General features: G+C 37.7%; 1 protein-coding gene across 1 annotated transcript in view; it reads left to right on the top strand.

Moving 5' to 3' along the window:
• Positions 1-24,420, top strand: part of ARHGAP21 (Rho GTPase activating protein 21) — a 137,192-nt gene that overhangs the window by 77,813 nt on the left and 34,959 nt on the right. Inside the window, 5 exon segments of the mRNA XM_059404163.1 lie at positions 7,723-7,815; positions 9,292-9,370; positions 12,128-12,182; positions 18,775-18,804; positions 20,170-22,066. Coding sequence (XP_059260146.1) covers positions 7,723-7,815; positions 9,292-9,370; positions 12,128-12,182; positions 18,775-18,804; positions 20,170-22,066 — 2,154 coding nt within the window.

Raw genomic sequence — 24,420 nt, forward strand, 5'->3', positions numbered from 1 at the left:
AACTGGCATATATATATTTTTTTAATTAGTGCTTCTGCCATAACCAAAGGAAATGGAGTACCCAATAATCTGCATACCAGTCTTCTTAAATTAGATGCTGCTTCATAACGATATATATGGATTTTTGGTTGTTAGACAATGTGTCTCTGTTAAGCTCTTAGGATAATTTTGTACACCCTCAGCAAATCAAACCCCCAAAATGAAGATTAGAAGTCTGTTTTCAACAATTAAAAAACAGTTATGAAATATTTCAGGCAAACAAAATATAGGGGAAAGTATGTCTTCCAAATACTTGCCACCTATCTTTATCATGTTAATATTTTACATCTTTTCCCCCCAGTCCTAACCCCCCACGTTCCCCCACACATGAGACATAAGTGATTATAAGCATGGATAAGGCCATTTTATACCACTCCTTTCCCAAAGTTAATCACTGGCCCGAGTTTGGTGTTTATCTCTCCCCATTTATTTTCTGCCTTAAAAGATTCTTAATTCCTAACTTTTGGTCAATAAATTCTTATGTGTGCCCTAATTTTTCCCCCCTGTGGCAATCTGTTACCCATCAAAAAGAAGTTGAGGTCATTTTTCATTATTTAGATTTAACTTTGATATCGATTTCAATTTACATTGTGGTTTCACTTATATTTGGTCTGAAAACTAAACATCAATTTCAATAAGCTATTTAATTGATTTTCTTTAAATAATTAACGCTTGGAGCTTTAATGCTCTATTATGTGAAATATCACTTTAGTTTTCCACTTTTGTGAAGAGTGTCCTTCTTCCAAGGCTTATATAACTTTCATCTGAAGCACAGTTTAATTTCAGTGGTTTTCTCGTACATAGATTTTTTTTTTAACAACGAAGAAATCAATTAAAAGAATACCTTAAAAAATTAACTGTCATTATAAAAGAGAAGATTGGTTCCATTTTTAAAAAATTGTTCAGTAGCATCTTCAAGAGTTCAGAAGAATTTAAAAAGCTTTATTTATCTCAGTGACAGCCATTATTTTCTGTTCCTTTGTTTTTGTTTAAAACATGGGATGGAATTTATTTGTATAAAGTATTTGTTTTTGTTTTTTCACTCTGTTAAGAAATATTTTCCTCTTGTCCCCAGAACTGTAGGATTCTCTGACTTATACCTACCTATTTCTCTGTGGGTATTCATTATAGGGTCCTCTTTATAAGTGGCATATTCCAAAGGCAGACGCTTAACAGACTGAGCCACCCCCTACCCCTAAATTGTCACTTCTTAAAATAATCCATTTGCTTGAGTCTGTTTGTTTTTATTCTAAGTTTAGATTTTGAAATAATTTAAATGTTGCAAGTGATTTTTGGCATTAGCAGTCTCTATAAAAAGAGGGTCATACAGATTTAAATAATCTTTCTTCACTGACAACCTATTGGCTGTCTGGTTTTGATACCAGTTTCTTTGAAAACAGGTTATGTAATTCATACCAGAGTTACTGGGATTAGTTTAGTACAGTTTCTTACTTTTGTCCACCTTTTTCTCTTTAGAGCTCTTTAGTCTTGATTTATATTCCTCAATTTCCTCACATTATGACAGTTACATTTGTAGAGATAATCCTTCAACCAGTATTTGGTTAAGCATTTGCAGAGTAACACGCACTCCAGCCTCATTTATCCCTGATCCGTATGTAAACCTTCTAAAGGTTTATTATCAGACGAGCACAGTAATAAGGCTTATTAAATACCTTCTTGTATTAGACATTATATAAGCATTTTAATGGATTATCTCTTTTAATCCTCACAACAACCTTGCCAGGTGGGACTATATTACCATCATCCTCATTCTCCAGAGGAGTTAACTAGAGCAAGTAATCATTTTTCTAAAATCACTCGGAGGTAAGGTTACAGATAAAATATAGGATGCCCAGTTAAACTGAATTTCTGAGAGACAACTAATTTTTGCAACATTTGATAACCCTCCCTGGAAAATAAATGGCAAAGCTAGGATTTTAAACCATGTAATCTGTATAAAAGGCACAAGCTGTTAACTACTATATTATCCTGGATATTGATAGAAGTCACATCTCCCTGGATATTTATCCAGTATTTGGGTGGCAACTACTACCTACACGTTACTTATTTGTTTATTTGCTTTTCACTCATTATTTTTCTCCCAACTGGTTTTATTTACCATAATGTAAAAGTATGTGCTTCCCCCCACCCCCACCGATTTCAAAGTAATATTCAACTTCAAGTAAATTCATATAAGCCACCTTTGTCTTCTTGTTTAAGTCTTTACTGATTGCATGTTAAGTAGCTTAAAATGGGATATTTTCTGTACCTGGCCATTCTAGCTGCTGTCATTTAACCATTTAGATTATTGAGATTGTTGTCTTTACTCCTTTTCTCAAATGTAGGAAGATTTATGTGCGCTTGCTAAAAAGACACATTTTCCTTTTCTTTTGACAAGGTCAAGGAAATGACACTTAAAAAAGGTGTTAACAGTTCTTTGCATTACGTCCTCTGTGTTCTTCTTTGAATCACTCCTAGGTGTTCTTAAAAAAAATGAGATATTATAAAACACAGATATAGAATTAAAAGAGACTTTTTACTAAGAATTGCCAGGGAAGCTATCTGACCCTGCCAGATGATAATATAGGGAAGTAAGGAATCATTTTTCCTTGTGAATTACCACAGTTCAGGATCAGACTTTTGATTTTACCACATCCGGAAATTTATTGACTTAAAAAATTAAAGACAGAAGAGATGGAATAACACAATCTTAATTTTTTTTTATTTCCAGTTCCAGTAGAATATATTAAAAAGAAGACACTTTTAAAAATTATCCTTTTTTTAAATTAAAAAAATTTTAATTGAAGTATAGCTAACAGAATGTTATATTAGTTTCAAGTGTATGGCATAGTGATTTGACATTTCTATACATTACAAAATGCTCGCCATAATAAGTGTGGTCACCATCTGTCACCACACGAGTTATGACAATATTATTGACTACATTTTCTGTGCTGCATGTTTCATCGCCATGATTTACTTTATTACTGGAAGTTTCTACCTCTTAATCCTCTTCACGCATTTCACCCATCCCCAGACTCCCTCCCCTCTGGCAACAACCAGTTTATCTCTGAATTTTATGTTTTTTTGTTTGTGTGTTGTTATTTGGATTCCACAAATAAATGAAACCATGTGGTAGTTGTCTTTCTCTGTGTGACTTACAAAGAGAAGACACTCTTTTTTTTTTAACTTTTTTATTTAAACTCAGTGCAGGTCACACATACTGTATTAGTGCCAGAGGTAGGATTTAGTGATTCTTCAGTTGCATAGAACACCCAGTGCTCATTTTTTCAAGGGCCTTCTTAATGCCCTTCTACCCAGTTACCCCATTCCTCTACCCACCTCCCCTCCAACAACCCTTAGTTTGTTTCCTGTAGTTAAGAGTCTCTTATGGTTTGTCTCCCTCTGTTTTCATCTTATTTTATTTTTCTTTCCCTTCCCCTATGTTCATCTGCTCTGTTTCTTAAATTCCACATATGAGTGAAATCATATGATATTTGTCTTTCTCTGACTGACTTTTATCCTTCGCATAATACCCTCTAGTTCCTTCCGTGTCATTGCAAATGGCAAAATTTCATTCTTTTGATGGTTGAGTAAAAGATTCCTTGTATATATACACTACATCCTCTTTATTCACTCATCTGTCAGTGGACATCTGAGTTCTTTCCATATTTTAGCTGTTGTGGCCTTTGCTGCTATAAACCTTGGAGCGCATGTGCCCTTTCAAATCACTATGTTTGTTTCTTTTGGGTAAAACCTAGTAGTGCAATTGCTGGGTCTTTTGGTAGCTCTATTTTTAACTTTTTGGGGAACCTCCGTGCTGTTTTCCAGACTGGCTGTACCAGCTTTCATTCCCACCAGCAGTGTAAGAGGGTTCCCCTTAAGAAAAGACACGCCTTAAAATTAATGAGCCAAGCATTTAACTCAAGACAGTCAAGGAATATGAAAATTAAAAAGAAGTAGTTAAGGAATACCAATTTTGTGTTGTCCAGAGGAATTGGATAATATCTAGGCAGGAATAGCAAGTCAGAGTTTAGAGAAAGTTCTGAGAGGAAAGTGACAACAAGAAACAAAAGTATAATTCTCAGCAGATGTGATAGTTCTTGCTGTAAGATTGGCCCCTATTTTAATCTGTCCACCTTCAAATGTTTTCAGGTGTAGTGTATTGAAAGATTTGTCAATGGTACAGTGTCTCTGATTTTATAATGGCAATCATTGTGGAATTAATATTTCTTTTATAGAAGTTAAAACAATTATTTTGGACTATGTCTATTTTGCATAAGTGAAATTTTCTATCAGAATTTTCAGAATTGACTGCATTGCCACCCAGCCAACTTCTAACTTTTTTTATAGACTTCATTAATGTACTTTACATTTAATATTTTCATATATAAGTACAGTATAATCTCCTTCCAGACATAGTAAACAAAAGACATTAATGAGGAAAGTGTTTCTTCTCTTTTATTATATAAATCTATTATTATCTAAATCCATGGAAGCAATGACTTGATTCAACGAAACTTACCAAACCTTCAGATCTCTAGCTACAAAAAAAATAGACGATTTTCTTTAAATGCCAACTCTTGTAAATGTTGAGTTGGCTACAGAGAAACCTATCCTGATTACGAAAAGTAATTGCATTTTAAGCAACTGATATTGAAAAGAAACTTTTTTCCATTCAGAGTAATTATAAGTGACTGTCTACTTATATTCAGTAAAGCTTGACAAATAGAGTAAGTAGTTAAATTATTTTGACATAACTGGGAACCCCATGTTTGGATTCAGACCTGGGTTCAAATGCGACTCCGCCTTTTTCCTAAGTTACGTAGTCTGTCTCCTCCTACTTACAGTGTTAATCTTAGGATCCTTTTGCCCACCCTGAAGCTTGTTATGAGAATTAAACTAAATAACAAATGTATTCATTCATTGAATATTTATTGAATCCCTGTTCTATGCTAGGCATCACTCTAGGTACTATGGGTATCAGAACACGACAGAAATCCCTGCTCTTCATTTTAATGGGCAGGACAAACAACCAAAATGCAAGCAAATAAAAAGGTAGTTTTAAGTAGTGAGTGATACATTCTATGAAAAAAAATAAATCCTGGCACATAACAAGAAGTTTCTCCCAGCTTTTCGTTATAATTTTCGAAGTACAGCAAAGTCCTTGTCCATCTTGGTTCAACAATTAACATGTTGCTCTCTTTGCTTTATCTATCTGTCCACGTGTGTGTGTGTGTGTGTGTGTGTGTGTGTGTGTGTGTGCGCGTGTGTGTGTGTGTGTGCGTGTGTTGTGTGTGTGTGTATCCGGGGGTCTGAGTATCTTGGTTTATTTTTTTCCCTCCAACCATTTGAAACTTAAGTTGCAGGTATAATTATAATTATAGAAATATAATAATATAATGATAACAATTAGTCCCTAATTTAACAAACATCTCTTAAGAATTAGGACATTTTTCTTTATAATAAGTAGGGATTTAATGAGTATCAGTTCTCTTTTCCTCCAAAGCTTCATGGAGAAAGCAGTCATGGCTCTCTGTCATAGCTAATCCGAAATGACAAAAGGATTTGTAATATTTTCGTGTCATCCCAATATAGAAGGCCCTATAAAGTTTCTTTGGGAAGATATCTGATACATATTTACAGTTTTTTAAATTGGATAATAGATACTTTGCATGTGTGTTTGTATTACCTTACAAGTTTTTAATTCTTAAAGACTTAAAATAGGGCACTAGTTTTCATTTAAGCACCATGAAGAGTGGAAATGTACATTTACTGAGGAATTATAACTGACGTAATCAGTTACATACTGTGCTGAGTACTCTCACATGGTATCTTATTTAGTCTTCAGAGAAACTCTTCAAGGATGTAAAAATATAGAATACTTATCTCTTAATATTATAGTAGAAAAAATAGTAGTAAAGTAAAAATGTTTACTTAATTGCACCTGGACTGTCAAGTGGGAAGCAAGGATTTGGATCTGTATCTACTGGCTTCTGAAAGCAAGTTGGGATGTCTGGAAGGCTCAGTTAAGCGTCCTCCTCTTGATCTCAGCTCAGATCTTGATCTCAGGGTCATCAGTTCAAGGCCTGTGTTGGGCTCCACGCCCAGCATGAAGCCTTGTTAAACACACACACACACACACGCGCGCACACACACAACAAAAACTTAAGCAATTTCCACTATGTCCTGTTGCATTGTTAGTGATTGAGTTAGTCATTCGCTTCTTTAGAGGACTGCTTTTAGAGTAAATAGTATGTAAAGTAAACAAGTATGCAAAAGAGTAAGTATGTAAAAGGAGTGACTGATGTGTATTCCTTTTTAAAGAAATTTCTTTGGAGCCACCTCTGTGATACACCATGTTTCTGCCTAGCATTGCAGTTTAATGAGTATTATTCAGTTACTCCCTACATATATCTGCTTTCTCAGTCATGTTCTTTAAGTCAGGGCTGTGTCTCAGTGGTTCCCAAACCTGAATGCTCTTCACAGTCACCTAAGTTTCTGATCCCGTAGAGCTCAGATGGAATCCCTGAATTAGCATTTCTAACACATTCCCTGGTTATGTCATTGCTGCTGCTCTGGGGACCACACACTGAGAACCACTGTCTGCCTCTGCTCTTCTCCTACCACAATCCTCATCTTGGTGCTTATCGCTTAGCTTAAATGCCCTCTCATCTGGGCATCCTTGATGTCTCATCCTTGACTTCTGTTTTAACTGAAACTGTTGGTTGTTCTCACATGTCACTGTATGTAAGAATCACCTGGGAGACCAGTTGACAAAGTAGATTTCTTTTTTCTTTCCTTGTTTAAGATTTTATTTATTTATTTGACTGAGCAAGAGCAGGAACACAAGCAGGCGGAGTGGGAGAGAGAAAAGCAGGCATCCCAAAAAGCAGGGAGCCCAGTGTTGTACTCTATCCCAGGACTCTGGGATCATCACCAGAGCCAAAGGCAGATGCTTAACGACTGAGCCACCCAGGCGCCGCAACGCAGATTTCTGATTGAACCCCAAAACACTGATGTCTAGCAAACGCATTCAGTGTTAACTCAGACAATCCGTGGACAGCAATTTGTGAAATATTGGCTTACAGAGTTGATTATTTGCTCGTCATTGCCATGACTGTATGTCGTATTTGGCTAGGATTGTTTGTTTTTTTTTTACTGTAGTGCCGTTTTTTGTTTGTATGTCTCTCTCCCACTAGAGTGCCTGAAGGGAAAGGGCTGTCTTAGTCACAATGATAACTTAGTGCTTAGCACAATACAGTGTTAACAAGCAACAGAGTGAGTACTGCCTGTGTAATCTAGCTATATGACCCTGGAGAACTTAATCTCTCCTAGCCTCAGTTTCCCCTTTTATGCAATAGTGGTAGTAACACTTAACGTGCTATGGAAATTAGCTCTCAGGGTGTGTATAGTCTTTACTGTAGTAAATTACATACATTATACACCCACTAAATGGACACCGTTGCTATGTTGGTGGTGGTTGTGTTACAGAAGCAAAAAAATAATGTCTGAATGAATGGAAACACCTAAATTATGATTTTACCTTCCAAATTCAGAAATATGTGTTTAGCACTTCATTCAAAGTCTTTGCTTAATTGTCTAAAATACCATTTTATATTTTGGTATCTTAATGAAATCAAGTGAAGTAAAATCATGCTTTGGGCTTCTTCTTTCCCATAGGAAAACAAAGAAATCGCTTGGAACCAATGGACACCATATTTGTTAAACAGGTTAAAGAAGGAGGACCTGCCTTTGAAGCTGGATTATGTACCGGTGCTGATACTCTTCTTTAAACAATGCTTTTACATCTCTTTTCTACTTCATTTCGTCCTTCTTCCATATTTCATTTTCCGTATTTTTATCTCCTTCTGTATGTTTTTTTCCTGTGTCTTCACACCACTTTTTACTATTTTTGAGACCTGGTTAGCTGTTTGTTTCTTGATACCCGAATGGGTGGGTTTGGACAGAAATAACTTAAGATAAATTATGAATTAGTAGCACTTTTGGTTACCACTTAGATAATGTACTCATGGAGGCCCTTTTAAAAGCACCTGTTTAACATACTTTGAATTTTGACAAGGATTACAAAATAGCAAAACGATGAAGATATTTATGGACATAACTGAAACAATCTTGGATCTCCCAACTTCGCGAAGTGCCTTATCTGCTAGAGGTGAATTAATTGGTTTGTACTATGAAGAGTGACTTAGGTCTCCAGTGCGAGGCAAGCCCTGCTTCTTCCGTAGGGTTCCCTGCCTGTGGTCTGGTAGCTAGTCTAAAATATTCAGCGATATGTGATTTTAATAAAACCTGAGCAGAGATTTAATACACACACTAAAATAGTTACTCTTTTGTTTTTGAACATTAAGTAATTTAAAGTGGGAATTAATGAAAAACTATGTCTTACTGCCTCTAGCATAAAATGTAGTGTTTTCAGCTATAAATACTGTAAACAGCGGATGTCGTTGCTAAGATTTACTAGGATGTGTTAATTATCTCTTTGGTTGTGGTTCCAACCTCCGATCTCATTAACATAGATATAATTCCAATCTCGTTCCAATCTCATTAACATATATGTAATATGTATATTAGCGTCCATATGGGATTCCGTTACTTAACACGAGGTCAGGAAGATGTGGAAACACTGTGATAAGCACACAGAAGATACTTCTTATTTTTCTTTTTTCCAGTTTTTCCTTATCTTTTCTCTCTCAGTCTTTTTCTTTCTGCCCCCCTGAGTTCTTATTGGTAATCCAAATGCCCTTTTCTTTATTAAAATGAAGAACACGTTAATACACATAAAGTCAAAACCATGTGCATACCCATATTTCAGTTTTGTAATATAGCACTATTTATAGCATATATAACATATATGTTATATGTGTATATGTTATATACATATATATGCTATAATACAGCGTATAGAAGTGACGGAATAGACAGAGGAATAACTAGGAGTTCTGCAACTGAGAAAACAAATGATAGGGGCGTAGAGAGTATAACCATGGTCACTTAGTGATACCTTTTAGAGTTTCTAAATTCATCATTGACAAGGGCTCTTAAGACATAAGCTATATTTCATCAGAAGCTGAATATATTAAAATTTAGATTCATGTTTGTGAAAGACACTTTAAAAAACAGCGAGCAAGAACATATAGAAAATAAGTACATTACTCAAGGAATATTTCAAAAGTAGTCAGAAATGACCTTTAAGGAATTCCTCATATGTTTTTTTACTCCTCTTTGAAGGTGATCGAATTATAAAAGTCAATGGAGAAAGTGTGATTGGAAAGACCTATTCCCAAGTAATTGCTTTAATTCAGAACAGGTAAGATTCTCAAAATACGATTTATTTTGGCCAAAAATGGATATTTATAAATCAGTGGAGCAAGCAGATTCAGTGTAGTCTTGTCTATATCCTACAATGGGATGGGGAGCCGTGGGACTTTCCCTTCAAGTGGGTCAGCCATTTGAGAATTGTCAAGGACAAGGACCTGGTTATAGCTTACTTGGTGCTTTGCTTCAGCAAATCTCTCAGATTTGTGATTAAAGTCCTTTAGAATCCAAAAGCAACATGTTTTAGATTTACTGTAAATTCCTCACTTTTGCTTGAAATGACAATTAAATTTATAATTTGTTAAATAAAATTATAAATAAATGCACATATATTTTATTTTAAAACCTCTTACTCAGATATCTTTATTGATATCTTATTGAGTAATACTCTTACTATTGAATAATGCTCTTATTGAGTAATATTCTTGGCTCAAATTTATTCATTTGTTTTAACAAAGACAGCAAGAAATTCTCTTTGAATTCATCTGTCTGCCTATGTGCTACAGAATGATAGCATTTTTGAGCTCTCAAAGCAAATAAATATGTACAGAGTAACTGGGAGACCTTAAAGATAACTTAGTCCTACTTTCTTTTTACCACACACCGAGAACATTTTTCTTAGTTATAAATAAATAAATAAATTGAAAGCCAAAGTGGTTACCATGTTGAATTCCGGTCAAGAACAGGCCTTGACTGGGGTCCCCTTGCCTGGATCATCCCATTGTAATTGAATTGAAGTTCATTATTTTCTGAAGACTTTTATGAAGTTCCTATAATGATGTCTAAAACAGTTCATGCTATAGTCTAAGTTATTTACATGAATGCCCTAATGCATTGTCATTTTTATAATTAGATGATGTGATTGTGATTTATGACTCTCTTGAGTACTCTTACTGTTTTAATATATAATGAAACTTTTAGAGAAAGCAAGTCTTAAATCTTCCCTCTAATGTTGGATTCTAGGTGTTCCTGACAATGATCCCTATTTGATCTTAAGTACTGGAGAAAACAGGGGACTAGTGAAGAATTTAAAGCCACCCCAGAGGCAGTGGGGAGATCACCCCAATTTATTTTCCCTTAAAATAATTTAGATCATCATAGATACACTGATATGTTTTATCAACCTGTAATTTAAGGATTTTTTTTAGTGTATTTGTTAAACATCTTTTCTTGAAAAATAATATTTTCCCAAAGTAACCATAACTTAATCTTCATTTTCCTCAAAATCCACATTAATTTTTTTGTTACTGGTGCAGTTTATCTTTTGGAGTAATAACACTTTGGGATGACAGTCTTGTTTTTTTCAGCTGATGAAGGAATTGGAAAAATAGAGAAACACTATTTTTTCATCATCTTATATTCTTTTAAACAATTGTGTTCCTTTTGTCTACAGTTGGTAGCAAATGGATAACGCAGCACAAAGCCATTGAAATTCTGCAGGGTATTAATGTAAAATGTATCCTTGTAGAAGAATTTAACTAAACATCAGTATGTATTTTCTACCAACTCCAAATATTGAAATACAAGTACCTACATATTTAATTATTTAATGTATATTTATTATTATTTATTTGAACCTGTGGTTCTTACGGTTTACTATTCTGAGCATTTATGAACCTGATAAGGGTTCAAATCTAACAAAAAATGACACTAGTAAAATTATTAGGTTTTGTTTTCTTTTTTGTTGTTTGGTTGTTTCTTAATCTCTTGATTGTATTGGGGGAAGAAAAAGCTAATTGTTAGAGTTAGATACTGACTCACTTAACAGGGATAGTCCACTATTCTTGTGTTTTCCAAATGTAATACCAGATCAAGACTGGTATAATTTACCCCTTTGTACTTTTAAACCTCGAGAAACTTCTCTGTCATTTTTAACTAGTTTATAGTACCAAAAGAAAGTGAGAATGTGAGCTATTTCTGTAAAGGCTCTAAAATTAAGTCAGAGAAGAAATCAAATAGTTGAGATGCTGTACAGTTTTTTAAAATGAGTCATTTTGGGGACGCCTGGGTGGCTCAGTTGGTTAAGCAGCTGCCTTCGGCTCAGGTCATGATCCCAGCGTCCTGGGATCGAGTCCCACATCGGGCTCCTTGCTCAGCAGGGAGCCTGCTTCTCCCTCTGCCTCTGCCTGCCATTCTGTCTGCCTGTGCTCGCTCTCTCCCCCTCTCTCTCTGATAAATAAATAAAATCTTTTAAAAAAATAAAATAAAATAAAATGAGTCATTTTGATAGTTTTGGTGGTAAACTCCAGTTCCCTTCACTTGTGAGGCCAAGAGGGACTATTTCAAAATTTAGATATTTAATATTACTTGAAATGTTAAATTTGAGTTAAATTTTGTTATTTCCATGTGTATTTTTAGCTTTATAAATAGTGAAAATATGTGGTAAAAATTTACAGCTTTTTCTGTGACTTGAATTAAAATAGTAAATAAATATATACTGAGGAGTTTTATTCCAGGAGTATAAGTAATATACTTCATGTTCCTAAATTAGAAACATGTTATAAAGAAGACTTGCCTACTTAAGAATAGTTCAAACTTATGTCAAGATGTGTTCTTTTCATTCATAGTTAGCTTTATATATGAAGGTGACTTCTTTTTATTTTAATGATTTGGGCTTGAAAAATAAAGGCTAAAAAAAAATTAAATTCATAAGCAAGTTTAAAAAATCCTTCTGAACAAATCATCTTTTTTTTATGTCTTTTTGATACACTTTCACATCCACTAAAATAATTTTTATGTTCAATTTCAGTGATACAACATTAGAACTTAGTGTTATGCCAAAAGATGAAGACATTCTCCAAGTGGTAAGTTTTATTTACTCAAATATGCATTGTTCTATAGTCTCAAATGTTAATAAAGATCCTTTAAAGATGGAGGGGGACTGAATATAAGATTCTGGGGGGGGGAACCCTCCAGTTCATTTAGCAGAGTCTGAGATTCTCGACATTTTACCAAAAGACAAATGAACAAACAAAGAACTATTGACAGTTTTTACAATTAAGTGACATAAGAATGTTTTATGTGTTTGACCTTGAGCTTCTGTTGTTGCCGTTTGGAATGAGATTCCTAATGAGTTTGCCCCGATGTCGCATCCTAGGTAGTCCTTTGAGCAGAAGCCAAAGCTCAGGGTACAAGTGTATATCCCCAGGAATTAGAATTTTTTTTTTTCTTATGAGAATAGAAATTTTATGAAAGCCACTTCTTAATTTTTCAATATGTATGACTGTTTGTAAATTAACCCACCAAGCAGTTTTGGAACCGTATCAGTTCATTCTATCAGAAGTAAGGTTCACAGTGAACGAGTCTGTACCAGTGTGTCAGGGTCTTCAAGAGGAAATGAAACTATACGGAAGATTTTAACATTTAGCCTAAACTTTTTCCTCATTTTTAGAAAAAATAAATAGAATCCTTGACTCCTTTGTTGAGCTTAAATATTGCTGAAAGTAAAAAGAAAGTAAAATACATGAAATTGCATTCAAGAAAATAATACTTTTCTTCAGTTGCCTTTTGTTCAGTAGAATAAAACAGCATGAGCAAAACCTTTGAGATAACACATGAAAGCTGACCACTCGAACTAAGAAATGGCAGTGGCCACTGAAACTTGTGTTTTAAAAATTTTTTTTAGCAAATAATTTTTTTTTTTAATTCAAGTACAACAGGGAACTCAAGGAATCTTTGTGGTAGGAATGGAAATGATAGTCCTTTTTTTTTTTTTGTAAGCCATTAGTTTGACTTTAGTTCAACATGAGTTCTAAGTAATCTTCTGCAAACATTTTTTTCACAGAAATATCATTAAAGCTGATCCTGATGATTCAGTGTATTGATGCAAAATGTAATTAACTGAAATCCATGGAGATCTGCTTTGTGTTTTCAAAGCATGTGGATTTTATTTAGGAATGGCTTTTTAGGGCTAATGGACTATCAGGGGAGGGCTGATTTTAGGGCTAATGAATTATGGCATTGGGGAGTCTCAAGAAGGTGCAACTGACGGGGGGTGTTTTCCTGGGCATAGAGAGCTAGTTGTAGAGTACCTGCCCTGATAATTCAGCAGAATAGAGAGCCGCAGACATAACCACTGAAGGCAGCGGGAATCACCAGATTAGAAGTAGATGAGGGAATCCACTCTGGTGTTCCTCCTACACAAAGGACTAGGAGAGGAGGCACAGGCATGGGGAGGCTTTACCTTGAATCCTCGTTGGCAATCCAATGACTCAAAGGCAGAATGCGCTTCCAAAACAGGACTTTTGCTCATCTTCACTGGACTCTTGCCTTGCCGAGGTGAAGGCACCGGTGGGATGCTGTTTACAACAGTGCTCATTTCACAGCACGGCTGGCACTGTCCTGAGCTCCTAGGGCAGGAATCAAGCCCAGAACTGCCATCGCAGACTGTCGTGTGGTCGATGAAGAGCAGCGGCCCTGGAAGGAAGCGTTGTCTAATTTTGTGATCAGTGGGAGAGAAGGTTAATTCGTCTGTTGTGTTATGTTTTAGTTAAGATATATTTATTTCAAACAAAGGCAAAATACAAAGTGTTGCAAACACAGGAAAAAATTGGCTCACTTGAGTGGCACAAACACACATCTTCTGAGTTCATTAGTAAAAGGGTCTAGTAAAATTGTGACGAACATTTGTTTTTCAAACATGTTATTTGAATTATTTTAAATCTTAAGAGATTACAAGCATATGCTCTCAATGATACAAGAAAACCTCGCATTTAACCCCAGCCTTCATTCATATTTGAATGCACTGTAATTCACAAGACAATCAAAGGAGTGTATGTAATTAATGCCTACTACACATTGTTCCTAAAGGACAATAGGACTTGGCAACTTCTTTTTGGCATCAGTGGTTTTAGCTGGGACATCTATGAGGGTCATTTTTTTAAGGCTATTATACAACACAAAGAGAGTCTGGGATTTCAAAAACCATATGCAGAAATTCTTCCCTTTAACAGATTCTAGGGTTAAGATATTCTGTAAGGGCCTTCAGTACTTATGTTGGTCTGTTACCCACAGGATACGCTTTTAAAGACATGTACTGTGAGGTTGAATATTCGTCGTAAAGAAAAAGTAAACACGAACATTTTTCTGGCCATTGTGAACGTGGTTTACTCAAGTGGAGGCTTCTCGTAGTTTGTATGTGTCAGTCTGGGCAATGGCGGGACCGTGTGTCCAGGACTTTTCTTTCCCTGAAATGGAATGTGCACCAGACAGTTCTAGAGGTGCTCAGTTCCTCTTTGAGAGGCTGCTTGGAGAATTGAATTTGGTTTAAAGTTTGACTTGTGTAAGGATAAGTATATAATAATAAATTTCTACTTACAGATAATTGTGATATAATATTGAAAAACATGAAGTAAAATTAAGAATAATTCATTCTGGTACCACACTAGTGCTGGTAATAATGTTCCTGTTCTTGGCAGCCTCATTTGCTAAATCAACATATATTTTCTAGATTAACAGTGTGAGTAGTATATTACATTCATTTTTACTCATTTTTGTATTTTACAATAATATTTTAGACTCTGATATCTTAGTTTCATGTTTTAAAGGTATTACTACAAAATAAAAAACACTTTCTGTTCCATTTTCAAAGAAACAGAATGGTTTCCTCACCCTTTTGAATGTTGGCTGTGCATGAATGAAGTAGCCACCACCTTGGGGCGCCTGGGTGGCTCAGGGGGTTAAGCGTCTGCCTTCAGCTCAGGTCATGATCTCAGAGTCCTGGGATCCAACCCCACATTGGGCTCCCTGCTCAGCGGGGAGTCTGCTACGCCCTCTTCCCCCCCCCCCCCCCCCGTTCCCTCTCTCTCTCTCTCCCTGAAATAAATAAATTAAAAAAAAAAATAGCCACCACCCATCAAGTCACCTAAATAGTGATACTGACTAAAGAAAACCCTTCCTCGAATGGGCTTACGGGAGAACTGAGAGCTGGCCATTCTTTTCAGTGAACCCATCACAACATTATTGTTAAGCAACTGACTCAATGGACTCAAAGCTGAGTTTTCAGCTGATCGGTTCTGATAGCTGCAGAGATTCTTAGGTGTATCTAGTGTTTGGCCGGGGCACCCTGAGCCTGCTTTGTGCTGTTCTGTGTCAGACACAGCAAGGCTAAACAGCTTCTCTAGGATGACAGAAAGAAAGCAGTGGCACCAGGATGTGACCTGAGGCGGGTCCGAGACTAAAGCCTGTGACTTTCAGCTGGACCACAGTCCTTGTTGCCATTGGGTCCAGGTGAGGACTTAAGTGGCTTAGCACAGTCACCGTGTTAGTAAGTGCCAGAGCTCTTGTTCTAACTCATCTCTGGACTCTCAGTCCAGTGCTCTGCCACTCTGTAAATACGTCATATAAATTAGAAAATGTAATTTAATTAAAGTTTTTCTTAAGATTTATTAGAATTACTTTCAAAATAATTATTATGTGTATATATTATATATAATATATATAACGTTAAGTTCCATAATCAATATATATTGCATTTAAAATTAGGTAACCATTTGTCAAGTGTGCATGAAGGTGGTCCTGCCTTGAGTAGGGAAGCAAGAGTAGGAGTTCTGGAGGTTTCTTTCATATTTTGCAAGTTTATGTTTGCTTTGTTTGTTTTAAAATCAGTTTTTAAATAATTATAAGAATAGTTATGTGCTTGATAGAAAAGTTACAAATAATTTAGAAAGCTATAGAGTAGGCACACTCTCCCCTTTTCCCACACCCCACGGTGGCATGTTTGGCATGTATTTTATTAGACAGACAGACATGTAATTATTTTTTATTTTATCGTAAGTAAAAATGGTATTAAATTAATAGGTCAGCCTGTTGAAGGTGAAATGGTAGGGAGGAATTTCAATCTTACCAACTTAGTTACTCTGCAGGGAGTTTTTTGTGGGGTTTTTTTTTTCTGTTTGTTTTTACCATTTATTTGACAATAATTATGCAATAATAATAGTATTATAATAGTAACAGGCATGATAATAGTGATTTTGATGCAACTCCACTAAAACCGAGCTTGAAGATTATTTTGGGACTAAGTTACTGTTAGATAACTGTACAAAGAATCAAGATCCAGACTGTTAATACTAAATTTTATTTAATATGCTCATTACAATTTTAACTGCAAATGCAGAATTCTTTTTTTGCTTTTGAGAGAGAAAAGAGTAACCCAGGCCGGGGGCAGAGGGAGAGAATTTTTTTTTTTTTTAAGATTTTATTTATTCGTTTGACAAAGATCACAAGTAGGCAGACAGGCAGGCAGAGAGACAGAGGAGGAAGTGGGCTCCCTGCTGAGCAGAAAGCCCGATGCAGGGTTTGATCCCAGCATCCTGAGATCATGACCTCAGCCAAAGGCAGAGACTTTAACCAACTAAGCCACCCAGGCGCCGCCAGAGGGAGAGAATTTTAAGCAGGCTCCATGCCCAGCCCACCCAGGACTGACCCAGAGTCAGACTAATTTTTCTTTTTTAAAGATTTTATTTATTTATTTGAGAGAGAGACTGAGAGAGAGCATGAGCGAGGAGAAGGTCAGAGTGAGAAGCAGACTCCCCGTGGAGCTGGGAGCCCGATGCGGGACTCGATCCCCGGACTCCAGGACCATGACCTGAGCCGAAGGCAGTCGTCCAACCAACTGAGCCACCCAGGCGTCCCCAGACTAATTTTTTTTTAAGATTTTTTTTCTTGAGAGAGAGAGAGAGCAAGAGCAGGGACAAAGGTAGGGACAGAGGGAAAGAGAGAGTCTTAAGCAGACTCTGCACTGAGTGCAGCTGAGGGCTCGATCTCATGACCCCAGCCGAAACCAAGAGTCCGTCCCCCAACTGTTGCTCCACCCAGGTGCCCTGAGAATGAGGAACTTTTAAACAGATAAACAGGCTGTTTTTTACTGCTCATGAACTGAGATAATAAGGAAATTCAGTCAAGCTCTTGAATGAATTCATGTTTTACTCATCTCAATTGTATCTGCTTACGTTAGACAGAATACTGTCTGCGTAGAACATTCTATTTAGTTAGTCTGCTGTTAATGCATGGTCCCTGTGTGCGTATGTGAGGACCCACTTGGCATAACTTTACTCAGAAATGAGTAATCAGAAATGAGGACCCACAAACATGGGCTATTTAGTATTTAGAGCTGATATATAGGAATCTTAGAGATGTTCGAAATATGCCAGATATCTTTTCAGGTTTTTTGTTTTTCCTGTCATATACCTTCCTTATCCCCAAATTTGAAGAAAGGCGGTATCTCTAAATTATTAGTTCTAAAACAGTACTTCCCAGCAGAAATTTCTAGTTGTATGAAAACCCCTGAGAAAAAAAAATGGGTTCTGTGGCCGAATAAGCTTGTCATTTCCCTTTGAGTCTAACAGCATACATGAATGCAGGAGAGGTTTTGAGGAGTCGGGAAGCCTGCCAGTCAGTCCTTCGCTACATCCTGGAGCAGAGAGAGCGCTCTCCTCCTCCTCCTCCTCCTCTTCCTCCTCCTCCTCCTCCTCCTCCTCCCTTCCGGGTGATGCGTAATAAAATTGCACAAACACACTGTGGGAAATACTGTCCCAGAGTGTTCACTCATCCAGACACAATCTCCCTGGCGTGGAAAAGTCTTGGTGTGAATATAATCAGCATCAAAAAGACAGTCATGTTAGGTCAGTGGCATATAACCCAAAATGTGTATTTTGACTATATTCGTGCCTTAAAGATATCACAGCATGCGTGCTTTCTTGAATCTACTCATTCAGCTTTTCCACGCATCCTGGCTTCTCTAATATTTCTATCAGTTTTAAAGAATTCCTCTGGAAGTAGTATTTTTATGTCCACCCAGTCATCATTTTCTAAAGCCAGTAACCCAGGACAGAAGGTACAGGAAAAGATCTGAATTTCTGAGTGAAACGTACTTAACACAACAGTCATCCTTTCTCTCCCGATCCTCGTGTCCAGACAGCTGCTGTCGCGGACAGCTTGTGGTGGTGCTCCGATGTACACGGGAAGGAGGAGGTTGTACTATTTTAAATGCATGATAGAGCATTCGTTTCGTCATCTGGAAGCAGAGCTGGAAGAAGCTCAGGGGAGATGAGAGGCATCAATGTTGCTCTCGTGGAAGGGAAGCTTCGGGGCGCATCACCACACAGCGGTGCCGAGGGAATGAAATAGCCGTTAGGAAAGCCTGTCACCACACGTATTTTGCTTTCAGAAATGGTAGACAGCCCAAATAAGAACCAGATAAAAGCCCGAGAAAAAGATGCTCAGAAGGATACTGAAGTTATTCTTTATGCTCCACTGCCCTTTACTTCTCTTGGTACCTTCCAGAGTAATCAGTATAAGATATATTTTTAGCTTGCTGTTTCCAGCATCAATATGACAACATGATTCTGTCTTTATATCAGTAAGCAGCTTCTACTATGTTTTCCTATTTTCTGCTAGCTACAGTTTACAAAGGATGTCACAGCTCTGGTAAGAAATGCACAGAAGCCATTTCCTTGCTTTTTTTTTTAAGTTACGTTCTATAGAGATTTGTAATAAGCCAACCTATTAAAACTGTCAGTTTGCTTAGAGAAACCCTCCATAGTATGATGTTAATCTTACTAATTTGTGGACTGTGTTTGTGATATCTGATTTTCTTTTTTTTTGTTTGTTTTTATGTTTGATTTCTTTTGAATCCTGTGCATAACTGGTGTTAAAACATGATAACATCTACCTATATGTGGATTTTTTTTTTTTTTTTTTAGTATCTCACTCTCTCTCTTTCCCCGGGACTTTGCTGTTGTGTATGTGGCTGCACTTGAGCTTTGCAAGCTTAGATGTCTAACGCAAAGACAGGATATGATGATGGATGTGAATTAAGCTTGTTTTGATTAGGGGAGGATATGTAACATGATACTACACCTCAGTGTCTCAGATGCTGACCTAGTCCTCAGTTACTATCAATTAGTTCTGTTTTATTGCGTGTCTGTCTTTAATTTCAGTTATTTTGAAGTTTTGAAATACGTTGCTAGATAGTTTCATAAATAATAAATAGAATAGAATTTGAGCTGCATGCCTGCCTGTTAGTAATAGAGAAATGCCTCCTCCCAGTAAGTAAAAGAGACCAAATAAATGTGTGCACTATAATTTTGCATTAGCTTAAAATAAAAAATAAAAATTATATACAGAAAGATGAATTACGTTTTTTCATAATTTCATGCCTTTACTTTTCGTGCTCGATTTAAACATGCATGTTTTCTCTTATTTTAAATATTCAAATTTTTGAAATATTTGAATATTTTAAATATTCAAATATGGCCTAGGACTTAATTTATCAAAATGGCTTATTTTTAAGGACTCGGTAATCATTCATTGACAAGCCACTGCTCAGTATGTCACATTTAACTTGTGCTTACAGTAAAAATATATTTGGTTAACGTTTTTAATACCTTCACCCTCACTCTGGCAAAAGATCAAAATGTTCTTTTGCTGAGATTTATCAGGCAGCTATTTAACCTGACAAATGCTGGGAGATCATAAAATTTGAGTGGGGAAGATTTTAGAAGCCAAAGCTCTCTCTAATTGGCTGGGGGGGAAAAACTGGTATGTCTCCGTCTTTTGAGAAAACAGGCAGTTGTAATTAATATCGTTGCAAATTCTCCGGTTTGATTTCTGAAACGCTAGCCCTTTTCTGAATGTGTGGCGCATCCTTATGTTGTGTTTGCATGCTTGCTTTAGCGAATGCCACTTAGGAATAAGGTACGGCACCGTAAACCAAAACGGTCCATTGCAAGAATGGAAATTGTTGTTCTTCTTGTGAATCCGAAATGACACTTTTTTCTCCTTTGCACGTAGGCGTATTCTCAAGATGCCTACCTGAAAGGCAATGAAGCCTACAGTGGCAATGCCCGCAATATCCCCGAACCTCCACCGATTTGCTACCCCTGGCTACCATCTGCCCCCTCAGCCATGGCACAGCCAGTGGAAGTATCTCCTCCAGATCCATCATCGAGCAAACAGCAAACCAGTACCCCAGTCCTGACGCAACCCAGCAGGGCCTACAGAATGGAAATACAAGTGCCTCCGTCTCCCACAGATGTCGCAAAGTCGAACACAGCAGTGTGTGTTTGCAATGAAAGTGTCAGGACTGTTATTGTACCTTCTGAGAAGGTTGTAGATTTGTTAACTAATAGAAACAACCATACAGTTCCTGCACATAGAACCGAAGAGGTGAGGTATGGCATGAACGAGCAGACCTCGTTGAAAACAGTGTCCAGAACCACTTCCCCGTCGTCATCGGTTCCCACCACCCATCTCCTGCATCAGACTGCAGGCTCCAGATCATTGGAACCTTCGGGAATTTTACTTAAATCTGGCAATTACAGTGGACATTCGGAGGGAATCTCCAGCAGTAGACCTCAGGCTGTGGATTCGCCTTCCGTGTCTGTTAATCACTATTCTCCGAATTCCCATCAGCACATAGACTGGAAAAACTATAAAACCTACAAAGAGTATATTGATAACAGACGATCGCACATAGGTTGTCGGACAATTCAAGAAAGACTAGACAGTTTAAGAGCGGCATCTCAGAGCACAACAGATTATAACCAGGTGGTACCGAACCGCACTGCTTTGCAGGTACGACGTCGAAGCACCTCCCACGATCGAGGGCCCCAGTCTGTTCAGATCCGGCAGCGCAGTGTGTCCCAGGAGAGGCTGGAGGACTCTATGTTAGTGACGTATTGTCCACGAAGTGCATCTCAAGGAGCCCTGACCTCTCCATCTGTTAGTTTTAGCAATCACAGAACTCGTTCCTGGGATTATATCGAGGGACAGGGTGAAACCTTAGAAAATGTCAATTCGGAGAGTCAAATGCCCGATTCAAATGGAGAACGAAAGCAGACCTACAAGTGGAGTGGATTTACTGAACAAGATGATAGACGAGGGATTTATGAAAGACCCAGGCAGCAAGAAATTCACAAGCCTTTTCGAGGTTCGAATTTTACCGTGGCTGCAAGCGTTGTGAATTCCGATAACAGGCGAATGCCCGGCAGGGGAGTGGGATCTGTGTCTCAGTTTAAAAAAGTGCCACCAGATCTAAAACCACAGCAGTCCAACAGAAACTTTCCAACCACTTGTGGAATGTCACTGCCTCGAGGCGTTTCGCAAGACAGGTCACCTCTTGTGAAAGTCCGAAGTAATTCTCTGAAAGCGCCTTCTACGCATGTCACAAAACCATCATTTAATCAGAACTCATTTGTTTCTGTCAAAGACCAAAGACCAGTAAATCACTTGCATCAAAACAGTCTGTTGAATCAGCAGACGTGGCTAAGAACCGAAAGTGCCCCCGATCACCAGGTGGAGCCCGGGAAACCCCCCTCTCTATCTGGAGCTGCCGTCGCGCCTGCCCCTCAGACCACTGAGAACTCAGGCGCTTTGGATTTAGAATTATCTGTCACTCAGAGAAGTCAGGACTTAAATCTCCGAGAGGCTGACATTCAGGAGTCAGATACTTTAGATAGTAGAGAAACTGTCGTCCTCAGAGAGAAACCTCCATCCGGTCGCCAGACGCCACAGCCTTTAAGGCATCAGTCTTACATCCTGGCGGTGAATGACCAGGACACAGGGTCGGACACCACCTGCTGGCTGCCCAACGACGCGCGCCGTGAGGTCCATATAAAGCGGATGGAGGAGAGAAAGGCCTCGAGCACCAGCCCACCGGGGGATTCCTTGGCATCCATCCCGTTCATAGGTGAGCTCATGGGTAGTCCGTGGCTACTGTGTCAGATACGTTACACATCTTTCCAGAAAGGTGGTCTTTCTAGTGCAACAGACACAAAAATTTTACGCTGATTTTTAAAACATTTGTCTTGAGTTTCCTGAACCGTGCTAAAGCTAGAGCCATAAGTTTTTACCCTCAAAAATGATGTCAAGTGGCAGTTTTCCTTTTTTATTTTAACATTATCTACTCAATACTTTACTTTCTTTCCTTCCTTCCATTCTTTCTTTCTTTCTTTTTTTTTTTTTTTTTTTTAAATGAAACAGACTTCCACTGTCTGGGCCAAGGGACCCAGCAAACCAAATGGTACCTAGTTGATGATCCTTCTGAATCAAAAGCCAAGTTGAACGGTTTTAACAATTAGTAATCAGTTTTTATTTAAACCGTGCTTTTGACTTTCTTATTTCCTATTTCTTTGGGCTGAATGAATAGCCCTCTTCGTTGTCAAGGTACTTTGTTTTGGAGTGAATCTTGGGTTAGAATTGGAAAAAATAACTCGAATTACAAGCATGTGTCCCAGTGTAGAAGAGCTAGTATGTCCCCCTAGGTTTGCGGCTGCTCCCACACACCCCAGGTGTACTCTCCACAATGCAGCCAGTGTGGTGTTTTAAAAACGGAAAAATCAGATCATGCCACTGCTCTGACCAGACCCTCTGTTTACTTTCCCCATCACGCAGGGTACAATTCCAAATCCCGCTGTGGCCTGCGGGGCCCTCTGTGGTATGTGCCCCCCCCCCCACCACTCCACCTCTGCGAGCCCATCTCCCGTCTTCGGCTGCCCCTCCTTGCACTTGTGGGACCACACCAGGCATGCCTTGAGGCCCTGGCACTGCCACTTCCCAGCCCCGGGACACATTTCGTAGAGAGTCCCAAGACTCTCTCCCTCTCTGCATTGGGATCTGAGCTCAAGTGTGACCTTATCAAAGCGGCTGTTCCTCACCAGCCTGTCTGCAGTAGGTACCCCCCCCACACACACACACACATACACACACAGCACCTGACATCCTCTGTCCCCGTCTGCCACTTTATTTATCTTCGGATCACTTATTTCCGCTGGATGTATTTTTTGTTTCATGTTTATCTGCAGAGCTAGAATATAAGCTGCCTTAGAGCCAGGCTCTTAGATCTTTTGTCCGCTTTTGTAGCCTCAGTACCCAGAGCACTGGCTGGCATGTAGCACTCACTCAGTAAATTCCAGCTGAAATGATGAAATGATGAAATGATGGGCAGTGGTAATTTTTGAGATGATGGTTAAGTATATAGCAAAATCAAAAGAAGAGTTCTCAGGGTAGTTACTGTGCAGCTCCAACGCGTAATCCGCTAACAGGCTTATCGTATGTGTCCTTAGTATTGCCTTTCGTTTAAGCTGTAGAGAGGTTAAATGACTTCCCTAAAGTGTCACAATTAATAAGCAGTAGAGACTGACACTTGGCTGGCTGATTCAGGCTCCCCACAGAGCACAGCTCCAGAGGGCGCCATGTACATAGATGCATTGTGAAGAGCGCCCCCTGGAGTTGTGGGACGCAGGGCCTTTTGAGACCAAGGCGGTACTCGTCCTCACCCCATTACCCTATGAGTTCATGAGGAGTTCTCCATAATCTTACAGTATAGTGTGCTTCTCTTTGAGCAACATTTCAGGTTGCTCAAAGAGAAATTTTCTAAATACACTGAGCTTATTGGACTGTCAGGCAACACTATCAAAGTCAGCTTTTGAGAAAGTTCTGTGGAACTTCTATTATTTATAAATAAGATATATGCAAGTTGTAAACATTTGTGGGGAATCTCAACCTAAATTGTAGTCATATTTATATCCATACCCTTAAATCTAACCTCAGAAAATAGAACTTTGCCAAAAATGGAACCTTACACATCATCTAGATATTTTATAGAATTAACTGGGCACTAATGATTGTTTTATGCTTTTTTTAAGAAGAAAATAAAAGAACTTTTAGATTTCATTAAGTATAAGTTCCATAAAATAAAAGAAACTTTTAGTCAATAAAAGAACGTTTAGATTTCATTAAGCATAAGTTCTATATTTTAATCACTATTGAAATCCTTTTATTATTGAGCTTTAAACTGTTATCTGACCCATAGGTGTTTCTCTTTCCAATCTATTTTTTAAATTATATACGTGAATATATACTATAACATATAAAATGTGAAATTTTATTATATATATAAGTGGGATATAGATCTGTAATTTTAAATATATATATATAAAACTGGGATAAAACATCAACATTGAAATGGAGTAAAAGAGACTGTTTGCAACGTTTGCCGATATATTTTCTAGGAACATGAATTCCATTTGATTAAGGAGGAAA

The sequence above is a fragment of the Mustela nigripes genome, chromosome 6, assembly GCF_022355385.1.
Source record: "Mustela nigripes isolate SB6536 chromosome 6, MUSNIG.SB6536, whole genome shotgun sequence".
Classification (NCBI taxonomy): Eukaryota; Metazoa; Chordata; class Mammalia; order Carnivora; family Mustelidae; genus Mustela; species Mustela nigripes.